The 20,398-nt window shown below is 40.7% G+C and overlaps 1 protein-coding gene across 14 annotated transcripts in view; it reads right to left on the reverse strand.

Annotated features, from left to right (window-relative positions):
* cadpsb (Ca2+-dependent activator protein for secretion b) overlaps positions 1 to 20,398 on the reverse strand; it is a 101,074-nt gene that overhangs the window by 39,489 nt on the left and 41,187 nt on the right. For 10 of the 14 annotated variants that reach the window (XM_028002240.1, XM_028002239.1, XM_028002242.1 and 7 more), the window contains exons 7-14: positions 16,271 to 16,382; positions 14,744 to 14,883; positions 14,294 to 14,360; positions 13,597 to 13,705; positions 13,296 to 13,508; positions 9,139 to 9,150; positions 722 to 858; positions 434 to 621 (exon numbers count right to left, since the gene is read on the reverse strand). In XM_028002240.1, coding sequence (XP_027858041.1) covers positions 434 to 621; positions 722 to 858; positions 9,139 to 9,150; positions 13,296 to 13,508; positions 13,597 to 13,705; positions 14,294 to 14,360; positions 14,744 to 14,883; positions 16,271 to 16,382 — 978 coding nt within the window. The remainder of the gene's footprint in view (positions 1 to 433; positions 622 to 721; positions 859 to 9,138; positions 9,151 to 13,295; positions 13,509 to 13,596; positions 13,706 to 14,293; positions 14,361 to 14,743; positions 14,884 to 16,270; positions 16,383 to 20,398) is intronic. The other 4 variants (XM_028002241.1, XM_028002243.1, XM_028002231.1 and 1 more) reach the window with 1 other exon arrangement.

The raw sequence follows: 20,398 nt of genomic DNA on the forward strand, positions 1-20,398 counted from the left end.
AGGCTGAGTGATTCAGCTGACCCAAAAACAGGATAGGTATTTGAAAGGATATGTTGATGAAATCCAAGCGGCGTGCATTGGCAGACGCAGGTGGAGGTCCAAACTCTTTAGTCTGACTTTTTCTGTTTATCCAAACTAATATTTCTGAATGTTGGCAGGTAAGATATTGACTGGAGATAGAGAAGCCCATTCATAAAACTCTACCTTCTCCTACAAAATACATTTGCATAATGAATAGTTCTATTTGAAACAAATGTGTTTCCAATATAGAAAGTACATATTTGGTTCATGATCCAGGAATCCAAAACCAGATTTGCTCAATTAAGCAAAAATATAATTCCAAGTTTTGATTTGGAAATACAAGAAAACCTTCCTTTTTTTTAAATGCCAAACTTGGTAAACGTGGCTTGGAGGTCAAAAGAAGAGTGCACACCTGTTCCCATGGACATGGGATGCACAAAAAGCAAAGCTGTAGTGCAGAAGAGTGGGGTCGATAATAGCCCCGTTTTCTGCCCGTTCCAGGAGATCGCGTAGGTAACAGAGATGTCGGTGACAACCTCGAACTCCGTTCCTTGCACAGTATTCATCCAGGACAAACACTTGCCCCGGGCTGAACCATCCCTGCAAAACACACAAGCATGTGGAGACTAAAAGACTACACAGCAGCAAACTTTCCCCCCCATTGTCATGTAAGCATGATACCTGACAGAGAGTCACTCACCAAGCAGCAGAAGGTGTCATTGAGCCTGTGGTCCAGTGTGAGCCGCTGCAACATCTCAAAAAGCGAGGCGTGGTCATAGCTACAGGGGTTAGCGGAGATAAACTCATCCATGCCATGTTTCTGAGCTCTGTCAGCGTCTATCCAGCCAAACGGCACAAGGAAAAACACACGGTTCAGAGGAGATGACGTCAGTGAGGTGAAGGAAAACAGCGACACGTCAGTACAACTCTACAAGACTGTTCAGCTACTTCTAAGGGCAAATTATAACAATTACAGCTTACATTGTCAACTTGCATTGTGTTGGACAGCGTAAAGAGTGCATTAAAGCCTACAATTTTTCTATTAGTGGATAAACCTATCAATCTGAAGCTAAGCTCAAAGGGATGGTGCTTCGACTATTTGTGCATGCATGCTGCTTTGTTACATTGCCTCTTGTTTTATAGAAGAAAGAAATCATTTAAGATTTAAAAGATGTTTGAAGAAATACTGGATGAAATTTAATAAACAATTTGTCTGTATGCATTCAATAGATTCTGCCATTCTCAAAGGTTGCCACCCAGGTCCTGACAAAAATGTGTGCTAGTGAAAAAAACCTCAACAAAAAGCCAGAAAGACCAATTATTTTAAGTTGTGGTATAACCAGAGAAACATTACAAGAGCAATATTTTTAAGATTTCTACAAATCTAAAATTTGTTGTTTGTTCTGCGTAATTAATTCATAAACTTGTCTTGCTGTTTTCAAGCGAAACATACACATTTTTAAAAATTGTTAGAAAAGGAAAAAAAGACCACTAAAACATTAAGCTTGGTTTGTGAAACCTAATAAATACAAAAACATTTTGAGATTGATATGTGCTAAAAAAAAGAAAAAAAAAGATTATTTTTTCAAAGTTTAAATGCTCCCTGAAAATTTCCACATTTTGGCACCTTACAATCACAATCTTTTATGTACTGAAATGTATGCGAAAAGTCAACACAAGAGAGCACACAATTGTGAACTAGGACCAAAAATAAAAAGAAATGGGTTTCAAAGTTTTTACAAATATCTGAAAGTTAGGTTGAGTAAATTGGATGCAGCTTAATCCCAGTATAAATATAACTGTTCTGTGAAGATCTCTGAGATAAGTTAAAGAACATTAGTGAAGAAACAGCATCATGAAAACCAAGTAAAACAGCAGACAGATCAGATGTAACGTTCTGAAGATGTTTAAAGCTAAATTAACCCCTTGAACATCTCATCAACTAAGTCTGTCATCATAAAAAGAAACATTATTGCACAGCTACAAGCCTACCAAGACATGGCCATCCACCTAAACTAACAGACTGTGCAAGGAGAATCAGATCGTTAATCAGAGAAACAGTAAAAAATGTGTCGATATGATATGATAACTCCCTATCACATTTCTAGCATTCATGAAAGACAAGAAAGCCATTGTTGGTGTCATGATCTGTGTCTTTCTGTGTTTATTTAGAGTTTTCTGTCCCCTTAAGTCTCTTCGTTGTCCTGTCCTCCCCTTGATTGTTCCCAGGTGTGTCTCGTTTCTATGATTACCCTCCCGTGTATTTAACTCCACCTGTGTTCTTTGTTCCTCGTCGGGTCCTCGTCAATGTTAGCTTCTGTGTCGTCAATGTTTAGTCTCTTCGTGTTCAGTGTGTGTTACTCCTGCTCGTTGTTTGGACTAAGTTATTTTCATTAAAACCTCATATTCATCATACCTGGGTCCGCTGCATCTGCCTCACCACTCTCACCACCTGACAGAAGGACCCGACCAAAAGTACGGTGAGGCACGCTAATTACATCATGGACCCAGGGGGCTTGCGGAAAACCATAAAGGACTATGTCGAAGAGGTGGCAAGGCCATACTCTGCCCGTCACTGCCTGAATATAGCCACACGCTTGGTGATTATGCTGGACGAATGGATCCCGCGACTTCCGCATCTGGGGCTGGCGGAGTTGCAACAGGAGGCAGAGAGGGAGTGCCTGACGGCGGCTGCCGTGCTGAGAGGTAACCCTCTGCCTCCCAATCCGCACAGTTTCTCCGCCAGCCCAGATCCAGCTCCAGCTCCGGGACCAGCACCCCCAACCGGCGCAGCCGGCGCACCGGAGGCCGTTCCAGCCGGCGTTCCTGCCGGCGCACCGGAGGCCGTTCCAGCCGGCGTTCCTGCCGGCGCACCGGAGGCCGTTCCAGCCGGCGTTCCTGCCGGCGCACCGGAGGCCGTTCCAGCCGGCGTTCCTGCCGGCGCACCGGAGGCCGTTCCAGCCGGCGTTCCTGCCGGCGCACCGGAGGCCGTTCCAGCCGGCGTTCCTGCCGGCGCACCGGAGGCCGTTCCAGCCGGCGTTCCTGCCGGCGCACCGGAGGCCGTTCCAGCCGGCGTTCCTGCCGGCGCACCGGAGGCCGTTCCAGCCGGCGCACCGGAGGCCGTTCCAGCCGGCGTTCCTGCCGGCGCACCGGAGGCCGTTCCAGCCGGCGTTCCTGCCGGCGCACCGGAGGCCGTTCCAGCCGGCGTTCCTGCCGGCGCACCGGAGGCCGTTCCAGCCGGCGTTCCTGCCGGCGCACCGGAGGCCGTTCCAGCCGGCGTTCCAGCCGGCGCACCGGAGGCCGTTCCAGCCGGCGTTCCAGCCGGCGCACCGGAGGCCGTTCCAGCCGGCGTTCCAGCCGGCGCACCGGAGGCCGTTCCAGCCGGCGTTCCAGCCGGCGCACCGGAGGCCGTTCCAGCCGGCGTTCCAGCCGGCGCACCGGAGGCCGTTCCAGCCGGCGTTCCAGCCGGCGCACCGGAGGCCGTTCCAGCCGGCGTTCCAGCCGGCGCACCGGAGGCCGTTCCAGCCGGCGCACCCGAGGCCGAATCAGCCGGCGTTCCAGCCGCGACCTCCCGCGACCGAGACCCTCAGCGTTCCTCCCGCGACCGAGACCCTCAGCGTTCCTCCTGAGACCCCGACTCCCGAGACCCCCTATATCCTCCTGAGACCCCGACCTTCTGCGTTCCCTCCGAGACCCCGACCTTCTGTGTTCCCACTGAGACCCCCTGTGCTCCACCAGAGACCCTGCCTCGGGGGGCTCGTCGTCGCCGTCTGTGGGCGGCCCCCGGGACTCCCCGTTGCCGCCTCCAGCGCCGCGGACGACCGCCGGACCGCCTCCGTGGTTCCCGCCTCCAGCGCCGCGGACGACCGCCGGACCGCCTCCGTGGTTCCCGCCTCCAGCGCCGCGGACGACCGCCGGACCACCTCAGTGGTTCCCGCCTCCTTTGCCTCCGCCCACCCTGTGGGTAGTTTTTTTTTTTTTTTGTTGTTTATGGACTCTTGGCCCTTGTGTTTTCCGCCCACAACTGTGGGTTTTTTTTGTTAGTTTGGACTCTGGCCCGCCGTCCGGCACCCCTCCACCCACCCTTGTTGGGTTTTTTTTTTTTTTCTTGGGCGTCTGGTAGCCGCCCTTGAGGGGGGGGTACTGTCATGATCTGTGTCTTTCTGTGTTTATTTAGAGTTTTCTGTCCCCTTAAGTCTCTTCGTTGTCCTGTCCTCCCCTTGATTGTTCCCAGGTGTGTCTCGTTTCTATGATTACCCTCCCGTGTATTGAACTCCACCTGTGTTCTTTGTTCCTCGTCGGGTCCTCGTCAATGTTAGCTTCTGTGTCGTCAATGTTTAGTCTCTTCGTGTTCAGTGTGTGTTATTCCTGCTCGTTGTTTGGACTAAGTTATTTTCATTAAAACATCATATTCATCATACCTGGGTCCGCTGCATCTGCCTCACCACCCGCACTTCCTGACAGTTGGAAAACAAGCTCAAGACGTCTTGTTTAAAATTTGCCACACAGTATGTAGGGGCACATCACAGAAGTGAGATAATTGGCTCTGGTCAAGACTTATTTTTTTCTGGCTAACATACAAATGCAAGGTGAGGCGGAAAACTGACGCCTCACATCACCCTGAACATACTGACCCTACAGTGAAACATGGTGGTGGCTGCATCATGCCTTAAGAATGCTTTTATTCTGCAAGGACAGGGAAGCTCTTCACACTTGATGAGATGAATGGAGCTAAATAAGTTCAAACAGAACAACTACCCTAAACATACAACCAGAAACACTTGTCAGAATGGCCTAGTCATAGTCCACGTAAAAATGTAATTCAAAATCCACAGTAAAGCTTGTACAATAATGTTCTCAATTCAGTCTGAGTTTTTTGTACTTTGCAGACAAAATGGGCAAAAATCAGTTCAAGATGTGCAAAGCTGAGAAACTCCAAGAGACAACAAGCTAACCAGATATAAGTACAGCATAGGATGGTTCAGCATAGTAGTGACTCCATGAACCTGAATACATATAAGACAAATTTTACTTACTTTCCACTTCACAATCATGCACTACCTCATTACATTACACAAAATCAAAAGAAAATTCATTGAAGTTTGTGGCAAAATGTGAAAAGTTCAAGGAGTGTGAATACTTTTGCAAAGCATTGCAACTCAGTAAATTTGGAGAAATTAGCCACTGGTGGGTTTGTTTGCACACTGCATTTACAAATAATATATATTTTTTATCTTGTAAATATTGTAACAGGCTGAGAGACAATGACACAGTGATGGAGATCAGAGGTACAGTCATGTCCTCTGTGGGAGTGACAGGTTTCACATTCAGGAGACGCTGACAATGAGTGATGGCAATTCAGTGGAGGAATGTGTGAAGTGGAGACCTGATCTCGTCAGGACAGGACTGAGATACACAACAGGGCACAACTGTCACCCTAGGGGTCAGAGAGAGGGTGTCATCCTGGCTTGATATAAGAAGGAACCCTACAGAGTTACACTCATCTTTAAGTCACTTTCACTTCAGTCTGAGAAGGAAAACATGAGACAAGTAGAAACTGACGATGGCAGTAAGAGACAGAGGGGAAAAAAAGAAAAAAGCATAGTGAGTCATAATGTAAAAAGGAAACATCTGGACAGAAACACTTAATGCTTGTAAACACTGAAGAATATGCATTGGAGGTGAGAAAGATAATCTGGTTGGTTGTACAGTTTTTTTGAGGGGGACAGTGAGAAAGAAAAGTGTTGTTAAAGTGTGAAAGCAACAGTCACTTTAGGAGAATTGATTTTGTAGTGGAAGAATGAAATGATGAGAAAACATCAAAGAGGGTTATGAAAGTGTGTGCAAGGTTGAAATATGAGAGACATCAAATAGGATACATTCTCTTTTAGTTTAGTTAAATGACATGTAAATCAAAAACATTGAACATAACTCACATAAATGTGTTCATAATAACTTCAACCACAAATAAATAAAACAAAAAAATCACCAAAGTGAATATGATATTACTTTTGCATACATTTATAGGTTCCAACATGCTGGAGTTCGGAGTTTTCAATACGCTTGTAATCGTCATGCACATCTGCAGACCCCTTTTGAAATTTGCATTTTATCTTCTTTTCTTTTTTAATTTGCATTCCCTTTTTTTCCTATTCTCTACGCATCTGCAAGTTGACAATACTTGAGTATGTTGCAGTGTATTCATGATCTCTAAGGAGCACACTAACAGGCATACCACTACCGGAGAACTCTAAAAGGGCAAAAGCATTACAATTTGGTGCAAGTACATGGGTAAATATAGCATGAAGCCGACAGAGGCAGAACTGTTATCATTCTCTGGGAGATGAGGGGGAGGAATGGATGAAAAATTCTCCGTTTTGTACAGAAGTATGGACACATGACACGGGTGTTGTCCTACATCAAGCAAAACAAGGGCAGTCAAAAGAAATCATAGTGACACCTCTCCTTTTATGGGAAGCGTAACACCGGTCTAGCCTCTATGTCTACAGGCCCATCTACAGTAAGAGGGAGAAGGAAGGAGGGGGTCCGGAGTATTTTAACTGGAAGAAGGGGCGGCAGTGGCTACTCCTTGTCTTTGGCATTCAGAATACTCCGCATACATATTTGCCAACTCTCATCAAGGAAAGCTCAAAGAAAATATAATTAAAAGTAATTGAGCCCTCAGATATAAAGCATAAAAATGAACACTTACTATGCATTGGATACATTTTTCAAACAACACTGCATCTGTATTGCCTCTCCTCACATAAATAAATGTCCCCAATTAGTTTGGAAATATTATTTAAGACAATCATTTCTCACATACAATTAAACAAATGGGTTATGTTTTAATCAGATTTAGTCACCATTACTTCTATTTCTTTTGCATTTTGTAAAGAAAATACACAATGACAAAAGCAGCAAAACAAAATGTGGGATGTGTAAAAGTCTCTTGCAATATTCTCCTGTTTTTAGGATTAGTAGGATTTAGATTAGTAGGATTAGATGATTGTTTTTCTAGGAAAAAGGAAAATCCTGCATAAATATTGGTCATTTGTAATAGTTAATTCATTTTACTTCAGTAACTCCAACAACCCAAACAAGATCCATACAAAGTAGAGCTTTACTGAATATTAAATTTCAAAGGTTATTACTATTTTGATATGAGCAATATCACAAAAGACTCATTTGATGAAAAATTTTGAAGGTTATAGTACTTCAAGAGCAATGTATTAAAACCTCGCTGACCAATAACACATCTGATATTGATCTAAGTTAGCAAGTTGATTATGATGAAAAACAGAAAAGATTGAGGAATCTTTTGCTGGTTAACTATGAAAGAGATCACATCAGTCAGCAACAATATAGCAATTTCAGATTTTCCTCATATTGTGTAATCTTAACAGCCAGAGTGCCATGCCAATCTTTAACCAGCAGTTGCTGAATGTACCTGTGTTATTGCTCATTCATACATAAAGCGGACCTGAACCGTTCCTACCATTCCCTCCACTTCTGAACATAGTCTGTGATGATCCTGACTTTGTGGCTTTGGCATTTCCTGTCTTTTTCACTTTTAGACACTTTCTGGTCTTTTATATTTTATGTAAATTTTTTACTGTCATTTCTTTTCTCTTCCTGCTTCAGGGAAGAACTGTAGACTCTATTTAGAAAGTAATGCTACCCTTAAAAAACAACTGTGTCTCAAGTTCTCTGAATACGTTTTTCAAAATTAAATAGTTCTGCATGGTACCTATAAACAGTTCATACATGTAGAACTAGATTATTTCATGTGTAGGGTTAGAATATAAGAAAGATAAAGCTAGAACAACTGATTTGTCCCACATCCAGCCAATAAGATCTTCATTGGCTGCAGGATTTTATTGAGATTTCTCAGTGCATGGAGACTTCAATCATTGATGGACAGGTTTTGAATTGACTGTAGGAAAGACATTTCCTCACACCATGACACTTCCTCATTGAAAGATGTCACACAATCAGTGTAGCAATTCTCCATGCCATCTCCATACTTTGAGTAGTTCATCACTTAACGTGACATTGCGTCACATTCTTTCTCTCGTTCCACTAGTAGTGAAGTTGTCATCCCTGCAAATAAGTCACATGATGAAGGGCGTTCTTGTTTTCCTAATCAGTGATGCTGTTGCACACAATTTGAATGTGAATCTCAAGAACAAAGCTTACAGTTTTTTTTCTAGCAGATGTAAAGGGACCAGTCTGTTTGGGCTTTTCCTTGGTTTCCCAACTCTAGGACATCTGACTTTGACATGACCAGTCTCACAAAAGTTGGTCATAGGTAACAACTCCCAGTTGCCGTATTATTCTAAAGGTATAAACATAGCATGAAGAACACTCAAACTCAAAAACTGTCTGGTCCCATGAACGGATCAGTCAATAAGTTAGCAATGAAGTTGAACAAGAGTTAATACCAGTGATAGAATAATGCATTGGAATTTGCTATATTTTTGGGGTACGCTGCACCAACAAGTACCTGTGTAGCTCATTTCACGGATGCATGATTGTTACAAGCTGTATCTTGTTGTAAAAGTGACTAATCAGATTTTACAATTATTGACCTAAAGAATATTTCCAGACTCTTTTTTGCTGAGTGTACATATAAATTTTGAATCGTTTTAATGGTACAATAGGATATATTTTTATGTTTTTGCTCGGCAAATAAATCTGCTTGTTTCCCCTTCCTCATAACCACAAAATAGCTTACCATCTAATCTTTGAATCAAGTTTTACTACAGGGTAGCTTTACTCTGAGGGATCCAGCCACCAATAAGAAAAAAGAGAGAAGGCAATTATGCAGAAACAGCTTTAATATAAACGTCAATCAATACTGAGTCAAATAATAAGTTCTTAGATATAAAATACATGCATCCTATACGGGCACGAATGGATGCTTCTACTTTGATCCTCAAGCTGAGGTTATTAAAAACAAAAAAATTAATCAGCTAATGTCTAAGACATGAAGCGAGACGTGAAAAAGGAGAAGAAGAGGAAGAAGAAGAGGGAGAAAAGAGAGAAAGAACGTTGCATTTGTCAGATAATCGCCGGGGATTATCTGAGCAGTGCCGGCTACAAGGAAGCACTTACCCTTGAGTCCAGCTAGAAGACAGCAGGGTAAGAAGGGACAAACCAGAATAACATAAAGACTAGCAACAAGGCTGGAGGAGAGCAAATCACGAGAGACCCTGACCTAGCAGCTGCAATTTACTAAAGAAGGGTCCAGGCAAAGCATGAAGAAGATAAAAACACAACTGAAAAAACAACAGCCTATAACTAACACGAGAGTGTGTTGGGCGGTGGTGTGTGAGCACATGTGAGGATGTGTGAACAACAGATGTCCAGGTATATTAAAAGAGACGAAGAGGAAGACAGGCAGAGAGAGAAGAAGAAGAGAGACAGAGAGTAGAAGACAGTTTATGATCCTCATCACTCCACTGCAGTTAGTTTCTTCTGGGAAAAAAGACGAGTACTTAAAGGAGCTGAGAGCTGTATGTTAAGTACTGTCAGTTTGATCAAACACAAATGTTACTGTAAAAAGGGAAACTGGCGAGAACACAAGAACATAAAGTATCAACAAAAGGTAGTCCTTTCCAGCTGTAGGAAGTACACCCCAAATGCACTAACACGTAAGGCTAGAATTACTGCCTTTCATTTCAAAAACAACACAAAGTACTCAGAATATCCCAGTCCTACTTAAAGTACTGTGGGTATATGGAATCTCATAAATCTGACCTTTTCCAGCTCTGTAGGACACTGATTGAACTGGAGTCATTATTTATTCCACAGATGATGTTTTTGATACTTTCAAAAAGCAACCAGAAAGTAGCAATGAAAAAATATGTATTAAATGTATGTCAATATTGGCCTCTATAATGCATGTCTTTAAGGCAATCAATGTTATTAGATTTGATTGAAACTTTCAAATGGTGTCATATGTTATTTTGTCTCCTGTGTCTCAATTAAAATGTACACTGCAATCTACTGCAATGTAGGAAATACTTTTTAAATTTCTCTTCTGGAGTTTTTATTTTTATTTTACATTTTTCTTTGTTACCAAAATATCCTACACTACATAGAAAAATTTTAAATATATGTATTTTTTAGATGATGCGTCAAAATGTTGGAAATTTTAATAAACCAAACTTCGCAAGATCACTGAATCTATTTAGTTATTTATTTGTTTAGTGTTAAAAATAGTGCTTGTTACGCTGACCTTTAAGGCAGATACAGCATCTCCAATGACTCAGACATAAGGTCTAAATCAAGAAATCCTTACTACTTACTGTTCTATTTTAACAAAAGCACCTGGCATTTGTCTATCCTGGCACGCTCTGGTGGATCATAATATTTCATAAGCGGTGTGCCAACCAGCAGATTGGAAAAATGGATCGATAGAGTCTCTGCTACTGCAGCCAGTATCAGAGCTTTCATGTGAAATAACTTAACTGATAAATCTGTGTTTTTGAAGCGTATAACAGGACTGCCCTCGCTATTGCTGCTCTTAACGCAGCACATCCATTAGATATACTACCACTAGCCTTACCCTGAATCTGAATGAAACATTATGAAGAGAAATAATTTCCTGAACTACTTGTTTATTCTATGTTTGAAAGTCAGTCATGATGCTGTCTAACTAGAACAACTCTGCGCCAAACTCTCACAGCAAACTGGGATCTTTTTGTAAACCCACTGAAAGGGCTGTGGCTTCTTGAACAGTATGAGCCAATAACGCCTACCTATAAGCATTTTATCTTATAGGTAAGATTTAAAGTGTCCCACTCCCGTCGTGTGACATATATCTCATGCAATTCAACTGAAAACAAACAAACGTGTTAGAAGAGAACATATACCAATTAAAAAAGGTGTAGTACGCATCAATGATGGTGAATCTTGTAAAACTAAAGTAAGGTTTTGATTTCCCAGTAGGATTTTTCTGACACTTTCTCATGCATGCCCTGTAACTAAGGCTGCAGAGGTCTGCGAAGTGCATGGAAGGGATCAAAATAATCTCCTTGTGCAAAGGTATCAGAAGAAGCTGCTAAAGCGTCAAGAGGCCAATAGGAACACTGAAGGAGCTGCATGAATTTTCAACTAATTTTGGCTGTGTTGTAGATGTGACAGCAATTTGATGCGTTCTTCTTATGTCTGGATTAAGGAGTAAGGCAAGAAGACACAAGCCTTTTCCTCAACAGAAAACCCCCAGCCTGCCTAAAATCTAACTAAACCTTGTGGGAGAATATTTTATGGCTTGAAGGAACCAAATTGGAACTTGTCAGCCCACAGTTCCAAAAAAAGGTGTTCTTTAACCAGGAGTAATGCAGAGCATTACCAAAATAGCCCAAAGTAATCAAGGTGGATGAAATAGTAAGCAATCAGTCAGTTCTGACCCAAAATTTCCAGGTCTCCATTAGAAAATGAAACGTGTGAAAACTTGGTTGCGAGTTATTTGCTTTAATGATCAAATTTTTAGCACTTGCTAGTCCATCTCTGCATCTCAATTAACAAAATAATAACTTCACCAGAAAAACAGTAATGTTTTCCAACAGAGTGCAATACTAAAACTGACAGTACATGTGTCAGCTCTTCTGAAAACTGAGTTCGACAAGAGATGTCTGCCTAATCTGAAAGATTTGGAGAACGATTGTAAGATAAAATGTGCTTGTTATTTCAGTTGAATAGCGCAGAAATTGTGTCACATTAAACATACAAAAATGTTGGAAGATATGTTTTTATTTGTGCACACCGTTTAGAGGCACTAAACCAGAAACTAAATGTGGTCTGTTGCTATATCAAACAAAAACTTTGCATCTTTGTTGCATTTGTTTAGTGTCTCCTTTAAATATATTTTCTCAACTGTGTAAAAGAAAATTTAATTTATCCTATTAACTTTATAAATAACACTGTGTTATGCCATTGTGGTAAAAAGATGTAAATATTTTGTCAAAATTAGATTAAGAAAACAAACATTTCCCTTTTCTACAGATAAATTTTGATGTGCAATGTGCACCAGAAAATTGATAAATACAAATTGTGGAGTCTTCATAAGACTCTCACTTCTTTATTTAGGTGTCCACTGCAGCAGGGTAAGGAGGGTTGTGCATGTAAAATGGTCCCAGTGCCATTCAAGACCACCAGGGGGTGAAACATGTACGCGTGGTGGTGTTGCCACAATGTTTCGGGAAGAAGGGGAGTCTGTGCCGCTGTGAGGAGGCTTTTTGAATGGCAGGCAGCTGGCAGCAGAGGAATCAACTAACCACAACAAGGATCACGTACTGGACGAAAAATAAACAATGGAGAAACAACAGAGAATCTTACGTGACAGGATCTTGTGTAACTTAACTATTTTGCGTCTTATAAAGTCGAAAACATTGGAATAAGCATGTTTTTTTATTGTTACTACTAATATTAGTGCAAAACTTAGCCAATTATTTTTCTGCATTTCCTCTTGATAAAAATTTTATTTAATACATTTGAAAAAGAATGATGCACACAAAAAGTTTTTTTCTTTCTGAATAGCAGGATCTATTATTGGGGAATTGTTAATATGTATCATTAATTCTGATAGGTAGGAGGTCTGTTTAGTGCGGTTATTGTGGGTTAGAATGATAAGAAAGCAATGAGTGCAAGGGTCAAAACCAACCTGAGTAAGCTGTAATCTATTTCAGGGAAGGAAATTGCTGCTGTTAAAATCGATTACCTTCTCAAATTGGGGTGAGGGTTGGGAGGACACAAGAGACATTTAAAACAAAAGTTGGTACAGACGGCACACTGTTTAGACAGCCTTACCTTCCCTTTGCTACCTGATCTGGAGACCGCGTAGGAATACAAGTACAGTCACAGATTTATTAGAATTTATTTCATGTCTGGAAAAAACTTGATTTAACCAGGCCGCTGGTCTGAATGTTTGAATCCTATGTGTGATGACTCTACAGGTCATAGCCATAGCATCTGGATGCTGACTTCTCTTTCAGGTTGGTTGTTCCTAATGAACCGACTGATGGAGTAGCATGGAGGTGCGCCGTTAAACACGGAGGGAGTGGTGACAATGAGTGGAAGTCCATCAGATGCTGGAGGAAAACCCGTGAGAGATCAATGCATTTGTGCGCGTGCTTGTGTGTTAGCTCTACGGGAATGTTTTGTAGCTGCAGGAGGGGTGGGGAGCACATGGTGTGACACATTTATGGGTTAGAGCATTGGAAACTGCTTTCTGCCTAACCAAATATTTTGCGCAATGGGTTACTTACAGAACTGAGAAATGGGAGCATCCATTTGGGCTGAAGCCCCCCCTTTGGAGTTTAGTTTCTGGACCTGAGTGGGTGGGACGGGCTTGTGGGACTGGCCAGTAGCACGGTACATGGCCTGGACCCATAGGATGCGGTCCTGCTCGTCGTCACTGGCAAAGATCACAGTGTCGCCCTCCTTCACGGCGTTGAAGAAAGTCCTGCCTCCATCGAGGCCTTTGAGAAGTCAAAGAACATTAAAAATGTATAAAATAGCTGTATGTTTGCTTGCAGTTTTATTCTATTTTCCCCTGTGCATTCTTACCAGGTTGGGGGTCACTGTAGTCCACAGTATACCCATCCAGCTGCAGAAGCTCCTGTGGTTCAGATTTTTTCTCTCTGTAGCTGCACATGGCAAAGGTATACTGACTCACCTAGAGACAAAGTTAAAGAGCTCACATTAAGCAGACAAAAAACAGGTTAATTTTTATTGTTGTTTACACGCTGGGTAACAACATCAAGAATGATTTTGACATTAATTATAACTAATTTATAAATCCAAAACTTAAATTTGTTTTTTATAGTTTCATAATCTTATATTGCAAAAATGTTGAAAATCCAACATGGAAAACATTAATTTTTTTGTTATCCCACAAAATCCTAAAATATAAATGGAAGGAATTGATTTATTTAACATTTTATGTTAGTTAGATCAAAATGTCAAAGAACTAATTATTAATCCATATCTTCCTGATTCTGTGGTACAAATATGGCATAACACAGAGGTCTATTTCTTTTAGTTACTCCTCAAAAGGGGAAATACAGTGAACATGCCATTCAAGTTAGACATAGGTCTGATGATGTTCATAGTTCAGGATATAGCTACAAGAAAATAGTATCTCTCCTAAACTTACTCAAATCTACACTCAGAAAAGCAATATACAGTGTATATACGACAAATGATAACAGCTTCAGTAATGACCATCAGGTTGACTAAACATAATTTTTCAGAAAGAGCCCACCTGCACAAGCACAAAGAAACGTTTCTTCCAGCGTTTCCACACGTTCTTCCCAAAAGCCCATAGATACCTGTGGCAGCAGTAAACGTAGGTGATGACAGATCAGAACTCACTTTGAACTTTGAACAAGCCTTTTAACATATACCTTTAATACAACAAATCTGAATAACAAAAAATGAAAAAAATGGATAGTGATAAAAATTCTGTGCATTTTGCTCTGTTTACAAAAAAATAAATAAAACAAACATACACATAGATAGATATCCATATATAAGCTACACACTGTCATCCACCAGGGGGAGTTGTATACTTCACAGTATTTTTCCACAGCACGTGAAAAGAAATGAGGCCAAGGAGCTGAGAAGGGTTGGAGTTTTACAGGAAAGGCACAGAAAATTAAATCCTCATAAGAACATCCCTGTGTGTCTTATTTAGCTGCTGACTTTCTCTTACCCGCAGTGCTTCATGTTCTGTGGTTTGTCCATGCGAATAGCCAGCTTTATTTTAAGATCTTGGTCAGGGCAAGCCTTTGTCACAGTCATCTTATGGAGCTCTGACTGTTTGGGACTGTTAGGTGTTGGGTGGAGGACAACCTGCATACAAAGACACCACAAATGGCAAAAAAAATTACTGATCTCGTCTGATTTTCTGCTGGAGAGTCTTTATTTTGTCTTTCTGTGCAGCATTCAGGAGCAACCGTTAGTCTTTGCAAAGGCTGGTGATTATGTGTGTTTGCCTCTAGTGAAATATTAAATTGCGATGCGGTGAAGCAACAGAAGAACACTGTTTCTCTGCCTCGAAGAAGAAGAAGAAAAAGAGGAGGCCTAATCTCTCTTTGCTGACTTAAAGAGCTTTGAGGAAGCCTGCTTTCCTGCCAACTCTCTTGCAGTGGGAGATCAAAGAACTCTGTCTCAGACAAGGTCACTGTCACTACAGGGACATCTGAGGCGCCATTGGCCCAACACATGCCAGCAAAACTACCTCTGTTAGGAACCTGTCACTTTTAGGCATGACAATACAAGGTAGTTTTACACATTTCTGTTTTCCTTCATGACATTTATATCAAATTGAGTCAAATGAGATTTAAATAAAATACATATTTGAATCCAGAATTTTTCCTTTGTAAAAGCTATGATGGGCCACAACTTTCTACGTCTCTATGGAGCATAAAGTAATGCTGTCCCTCCTCTACCTGTTGCTGAGCACTCGGTCACTTCGCAGAAAAAAAGATATCACATCATATACGTATAAATTGATCATGGAGTAATGCAGTACTTCCCCTCCATCACTTGCTGCTGCTGTGCACTGCCAATCAGTTTGGGTGAGAAAATGTTTCTCTTGGTTACAAGAAACCAAATGAAACATCTTGGACAGGAGTTTTTCCACTGCAAGATGAAGCATGGAGTAATACAGAGCTGCCCCTTCCCCTCATGTCACTGCACAATGCTTTTCAGCTTGCTTTAAGAAAGCTTAATGAAATATGAATTCGGCTGTTTGAAAATATTTCTGGCAGCAAAAAACATGGACAGTTAAGGCATCAGCACCATTTATCAGTCGGGTTAAGCTAACATTGTTTTAAAATTACAACTGATAATATAGACATAGCAAATCATTGACAAATTCGACTGCAGGGTCTACTTGAGCTGACAGCTGAACCAACTAACATCTAATTATCCAACTAAGATACTATTTATTACTATGTTTCTGTGTAATACCAAAAAAAAACCAGTTCTTAACCCAACTGCATCTATGAGAATATTTTGGAAGTTGTATGAATAACTCTCATCTTCCTGGTTGATAAATGTACTGAAAATCTTTGTTGTCAGTTATTGCATAAATAGTCTGTTATTGTGAAACCATGGTGTTTTTACTCCAAGACTTTAAGCGTACTGTTGCATGTCTGTTTTCATTTTTGGTTATCACTGGCCTGATCCTTGATCTTCTGTAATTGCTAAAATTGTCAGTAAACAGAGGTATTACCCGGCCCAGCTCTTTGTCTTCCAGCGCCAGCACGCCTGTACTCTCTGTAAACAGTTTCACCTTGACAGCAGGCAAAGGGTGTGTAGTGGTGAAGTCCCCCTGGGTTCCCCAGCTGAAAGACAAAACAGAAAACACTCAAGAGGTTATTTTCCATGACAGTATAACACAGTGATCTCATCTGTTGAACAGTCGATAAAAAAAGTAAGTCTTCATCCCATTGTTTGCCCCTGAATATTTACAACAGTTACAACAAGCTTGGGCATATCATTCCAAATTTTTGATTTTTATGTGAAACATATTTCTGTTATCATAGGAGAAAGACAGTTAAAGATTTAAACAGCTTAAAACACACAAATGTTTGTTCTTGAAATGCACTATTGCTGTTTTTATAACTCATGAGCAGGTCTTGGATTTCAAAACATGGGATTCATTTGTTTGGAAAGTGAGGCTTGCAGGGCTGAAGGGTTGGCTGAAGGACATTGACTGTAAACAAACAGCTTTCAGAAGAAGCAGGGAAACAACACTGTATTTTTTATAAACAGAACTTCTCACAGTAATAATGACAGATGAGACACTCTTATAGATCACAGAAAAATAACAATATGGCTTCCTAAGACTAGTAGTTCCAGTTCTTGCGCTTGTATGGCATCTTATCAAGTCCGAGGATTCTAAATCATTCACACTATTTTCGATCATTCTCACACACACTGAGGAGGTGAGCTACAATGTTGCCACAGCTGCCCTGGGGTAGACTGACACAAGCAAGGTTGCCATTCACTCACCACCACCAGCAGACAAGGTGGGTGGAGTGTTTGGATTATTTATAATCCAAACACTCCACTCCAGAATAAATAATCCATTGAGGCAGTTCTTAGCGATTGAAGTATTGCATATATACTGTATAATAATGAAAACTGCGATTCAAATTGCTGTGCTGTTATTGTACTTTATACAAACCAGTTTCTAAGGTCCTGAATTATAATTGAGAACATTATGCTTTCTGCTTTTAATTTTTCACAAATGATTCAAATCTGGAATTTCATTTGATTTTACTCTATAATGTCTAAAATATAATTTATAAAACCCATCTTTATTAGCGCCCTGTGATGGTCCAGGGTGTACCCCGCCTCTTGCCCGAAATGTCTCGTTGGAGCAATAAAACTGTGTAATTTCTATTATAGTTTTATGTTCATATATTTGTATATGGATACAAAAAGGAAACTTTGGCAGAACAGGAAAACAACTGAGAAATCCAGGTAATGCTTAAATTGCAATGTTCTTGTCCTCAAGAGGGCACGCCTACACCCGGCACACTGGGTGTTGAAGCTGCTGCCCTCGAGCCGCACAACCAGAGTCCTGAGGTCTCACACTGATGACTCAAGAACAGCTTTTACAATAGTTCTATAATTCTAATCAATATGTCGCCTCTTTGAAGGACATGTGCAATACAACTGTGTAATTTTTCATTTATTTGTTCTTATTTATGGCTCTATTATGAATGCACTCCATGTTTTATCCCAGCATTTCTCTTTGCACCTTGCATGGGTCAGTAGACTGATTTGTTGTACTGCTACACATTGTTTGTTGGTACAGTGAGGATGTATCAAACACTTTGAAAACCTGTCAGTAAGACTTCTGTTCATTGCTACTAGCTTTCACAAACAGTTACTACTCATGTCCTACTCTAAGGAAACCGTTATGCGAGTCGTGACTCCATTAAATGTCATCAACCAGCAGGTGGTTGCACACTATAATTTAGGTTTGATCAGAAGTCATAATCTGTAATTTTTCATTTGTCAACTAATCCAAACGGGATTTGATTCACAGCCATTAAAATTGGGCTCTTACGTAAAATATTCATGTATTCAAATATATAACTCTGAAGACAAATAAGCTGAAGCAAAAAAGGCAGTGATTGGGTAACGTAAATTTGGGTAAGTATTGGGAAATTGATTTGAGTCAAATACCATGTGGATACATATTTGATTGTTTTTTGTTTGCTATTTTGCCATTTTCTCTGAAAATTAGTAATCAATGCCATACTCTTAATGGCTTGGTTCAAAGCCTGCAACACAAGATCAATGTGTTTGTTGTGATTTCTTTTTTCACAAAAGTTTTATTTTACTGGTTTTATCCATTAATTAAAGTTTCCCTTTGATTTCCAAGATTTTAATCAGATGAAGGGAGAAAGACTAACAAGAGAAATTGCAGGAAGTGTTGGTTGAGCTGCAAAACAGAACTGTGACTTTTTTCAGTAACTGGGCGAAAGCAAAAACTGATTCAGTGCTGATATTGGTATTGATGCAAACATCACCAATGAAATTCCCTTTTCAATCATAACTAACATCGACTGATCATTCTTTAACCAAAATGACCCAACAATATTCATGTTTTGTTGAAAATCTTTGCTTAAACCAAACTTTTATCCTATTTCTAAGCACTGGACCAGACAGAACAATCAACTGTAGTAAAATGACTGCCTCTACTTTAGGACATGAAGGAAGGAAACTATGCAGATTTTAGTAACAAAGTGTGCATAGAAAGAAAAATTGACAACATATTTTGGCTCCAGGGGGACCTGAATGAAATCTCATAACCTATTCTATTAGAGTCAGTTGGAATAAATAGCATTTTAAAAATGAACAAACAAACAAAAAATCATAACACAATACCTGAGGGATTATGGAGTAGTAACAAAGAAATTTTCTAATAGACTAGCTCCTCAGATCCACTTAAAACACAGAAATACACAGAGAACAAGTTGAAATGTGCAATACTGTAGCCACGAGGGCTTAAGAGACAAGATTCTTTTTTAAATATTCAATATTAAACTTTCGGTATTGTAATTCTAAACTTTTGCAGCCTTCACAGTTTGGTTAAATGCTTAAAATCTTGTCTTGTAAGGACGAATTAAGATTCTAACATGTTAATTTCTATCCAAAGAAAGAATGTTCCTCCCTCAAAATTTTTCATAATCAACTGCTGCTGCTCTTGAAAATTAGAGAGGGAGCAGAGAGACCGCTGACAGACAGCGGGGACTCAGTGGTGAGTTGTGTTGGTTTCACGTGCAAATATCGTTCTGGCATGAAGGTGACCTTGTCGCTACATGGAAGGTCTAATAATGGACGTGACAGCAGTTCTTGGAGCTCCTCCTGCAAAATGGGTCAACTCCTCTGCATGCTAAATCTGCTTGCAGTTGTACTGTATATACAAAAAAAAATCAACCCTTCTATCAAGTCATCAAAGTTCAATGTTAATTCATAACAGTAATTTGAATGTCAGCCTGAGTGCACGGTGGCTGAGCACGCTTAATTAATGTTTGTGAATAACCAGCAGCAGTCTGAAGGGTAACATCCATCTTGTGTGACTTCATTTGTGTGTATGCAAGTGCATGTACGCTCTTTACATAGAAACACTCAACCCATCATGCAGCCTGTCAAGAAACTGTCATTCAAAGTTTGTAACATTTACTTTCCAAAGGCTGAACCTTAAATGCAGCGTAGATCCAAACTATTTTGCTACATCTTTCAATTCAGTAATTTAAGTTGGCGTAAAGCGGTTGTCTTAACAGAGTGTTCACTGACTTTTCTCTTCTAGATCCTGTCCTCATCGCTGTCTTAACCCTTCCTCAAAATTTATCTCTTGTATTAGCAGGATCAATAGAAGACGTTTGGGGATAAAAATAGCTTATATTACTGTATATGAATATTTCATGGGTGGCTCTTTAAAAGCTTGAGTTGTACGATTCTGGAATCTGAGATTAATGGAGAAGCTATTTTAAGGAAAGGATAGATTTATCTAAATTTGGACATTGTAGATGTGATGAATGAGGTCCACTGAGCTACATTAATAACCAGTACAGTAGTCTCTTGCTGTTGGGTTCGGCAGGGAGTGGTTCCTTCTCTTTCACAGGGTGGCAGGCTGATGGGATCCAGCTGTTGCTCATCACCTCCAATCTGCAAGGTCCTTAAAGGGGAGCGGCTTCCAGAGTCGGATGCCAGATGGTTCCGCTTCTACAGTGGTACTCTCTAGCTGTCAGTGCTGTATTCCCAGTGTTCTCCTTTTTCTGACTCCTTTTCGTCTGCTCCTCCCTCTACAGTGAACCCGAGCTGTACACTCTCTGAACCG

This window comes from Xiphophorus couchianus, chromosome 20 (genome assembly GCF_001444195.1).
Source record: "Xiphophorus couchianus chromosome 20, X_couchianus-1.0, whole genome shotgun sequence".
Taxonomy (NCBI): Eukaryota; Metazoa; Chordata; class Actinopteri; order Cyprinodontiformes; family Poeciliidae; genus Xiphophorus; species Xiphophorus couchianus.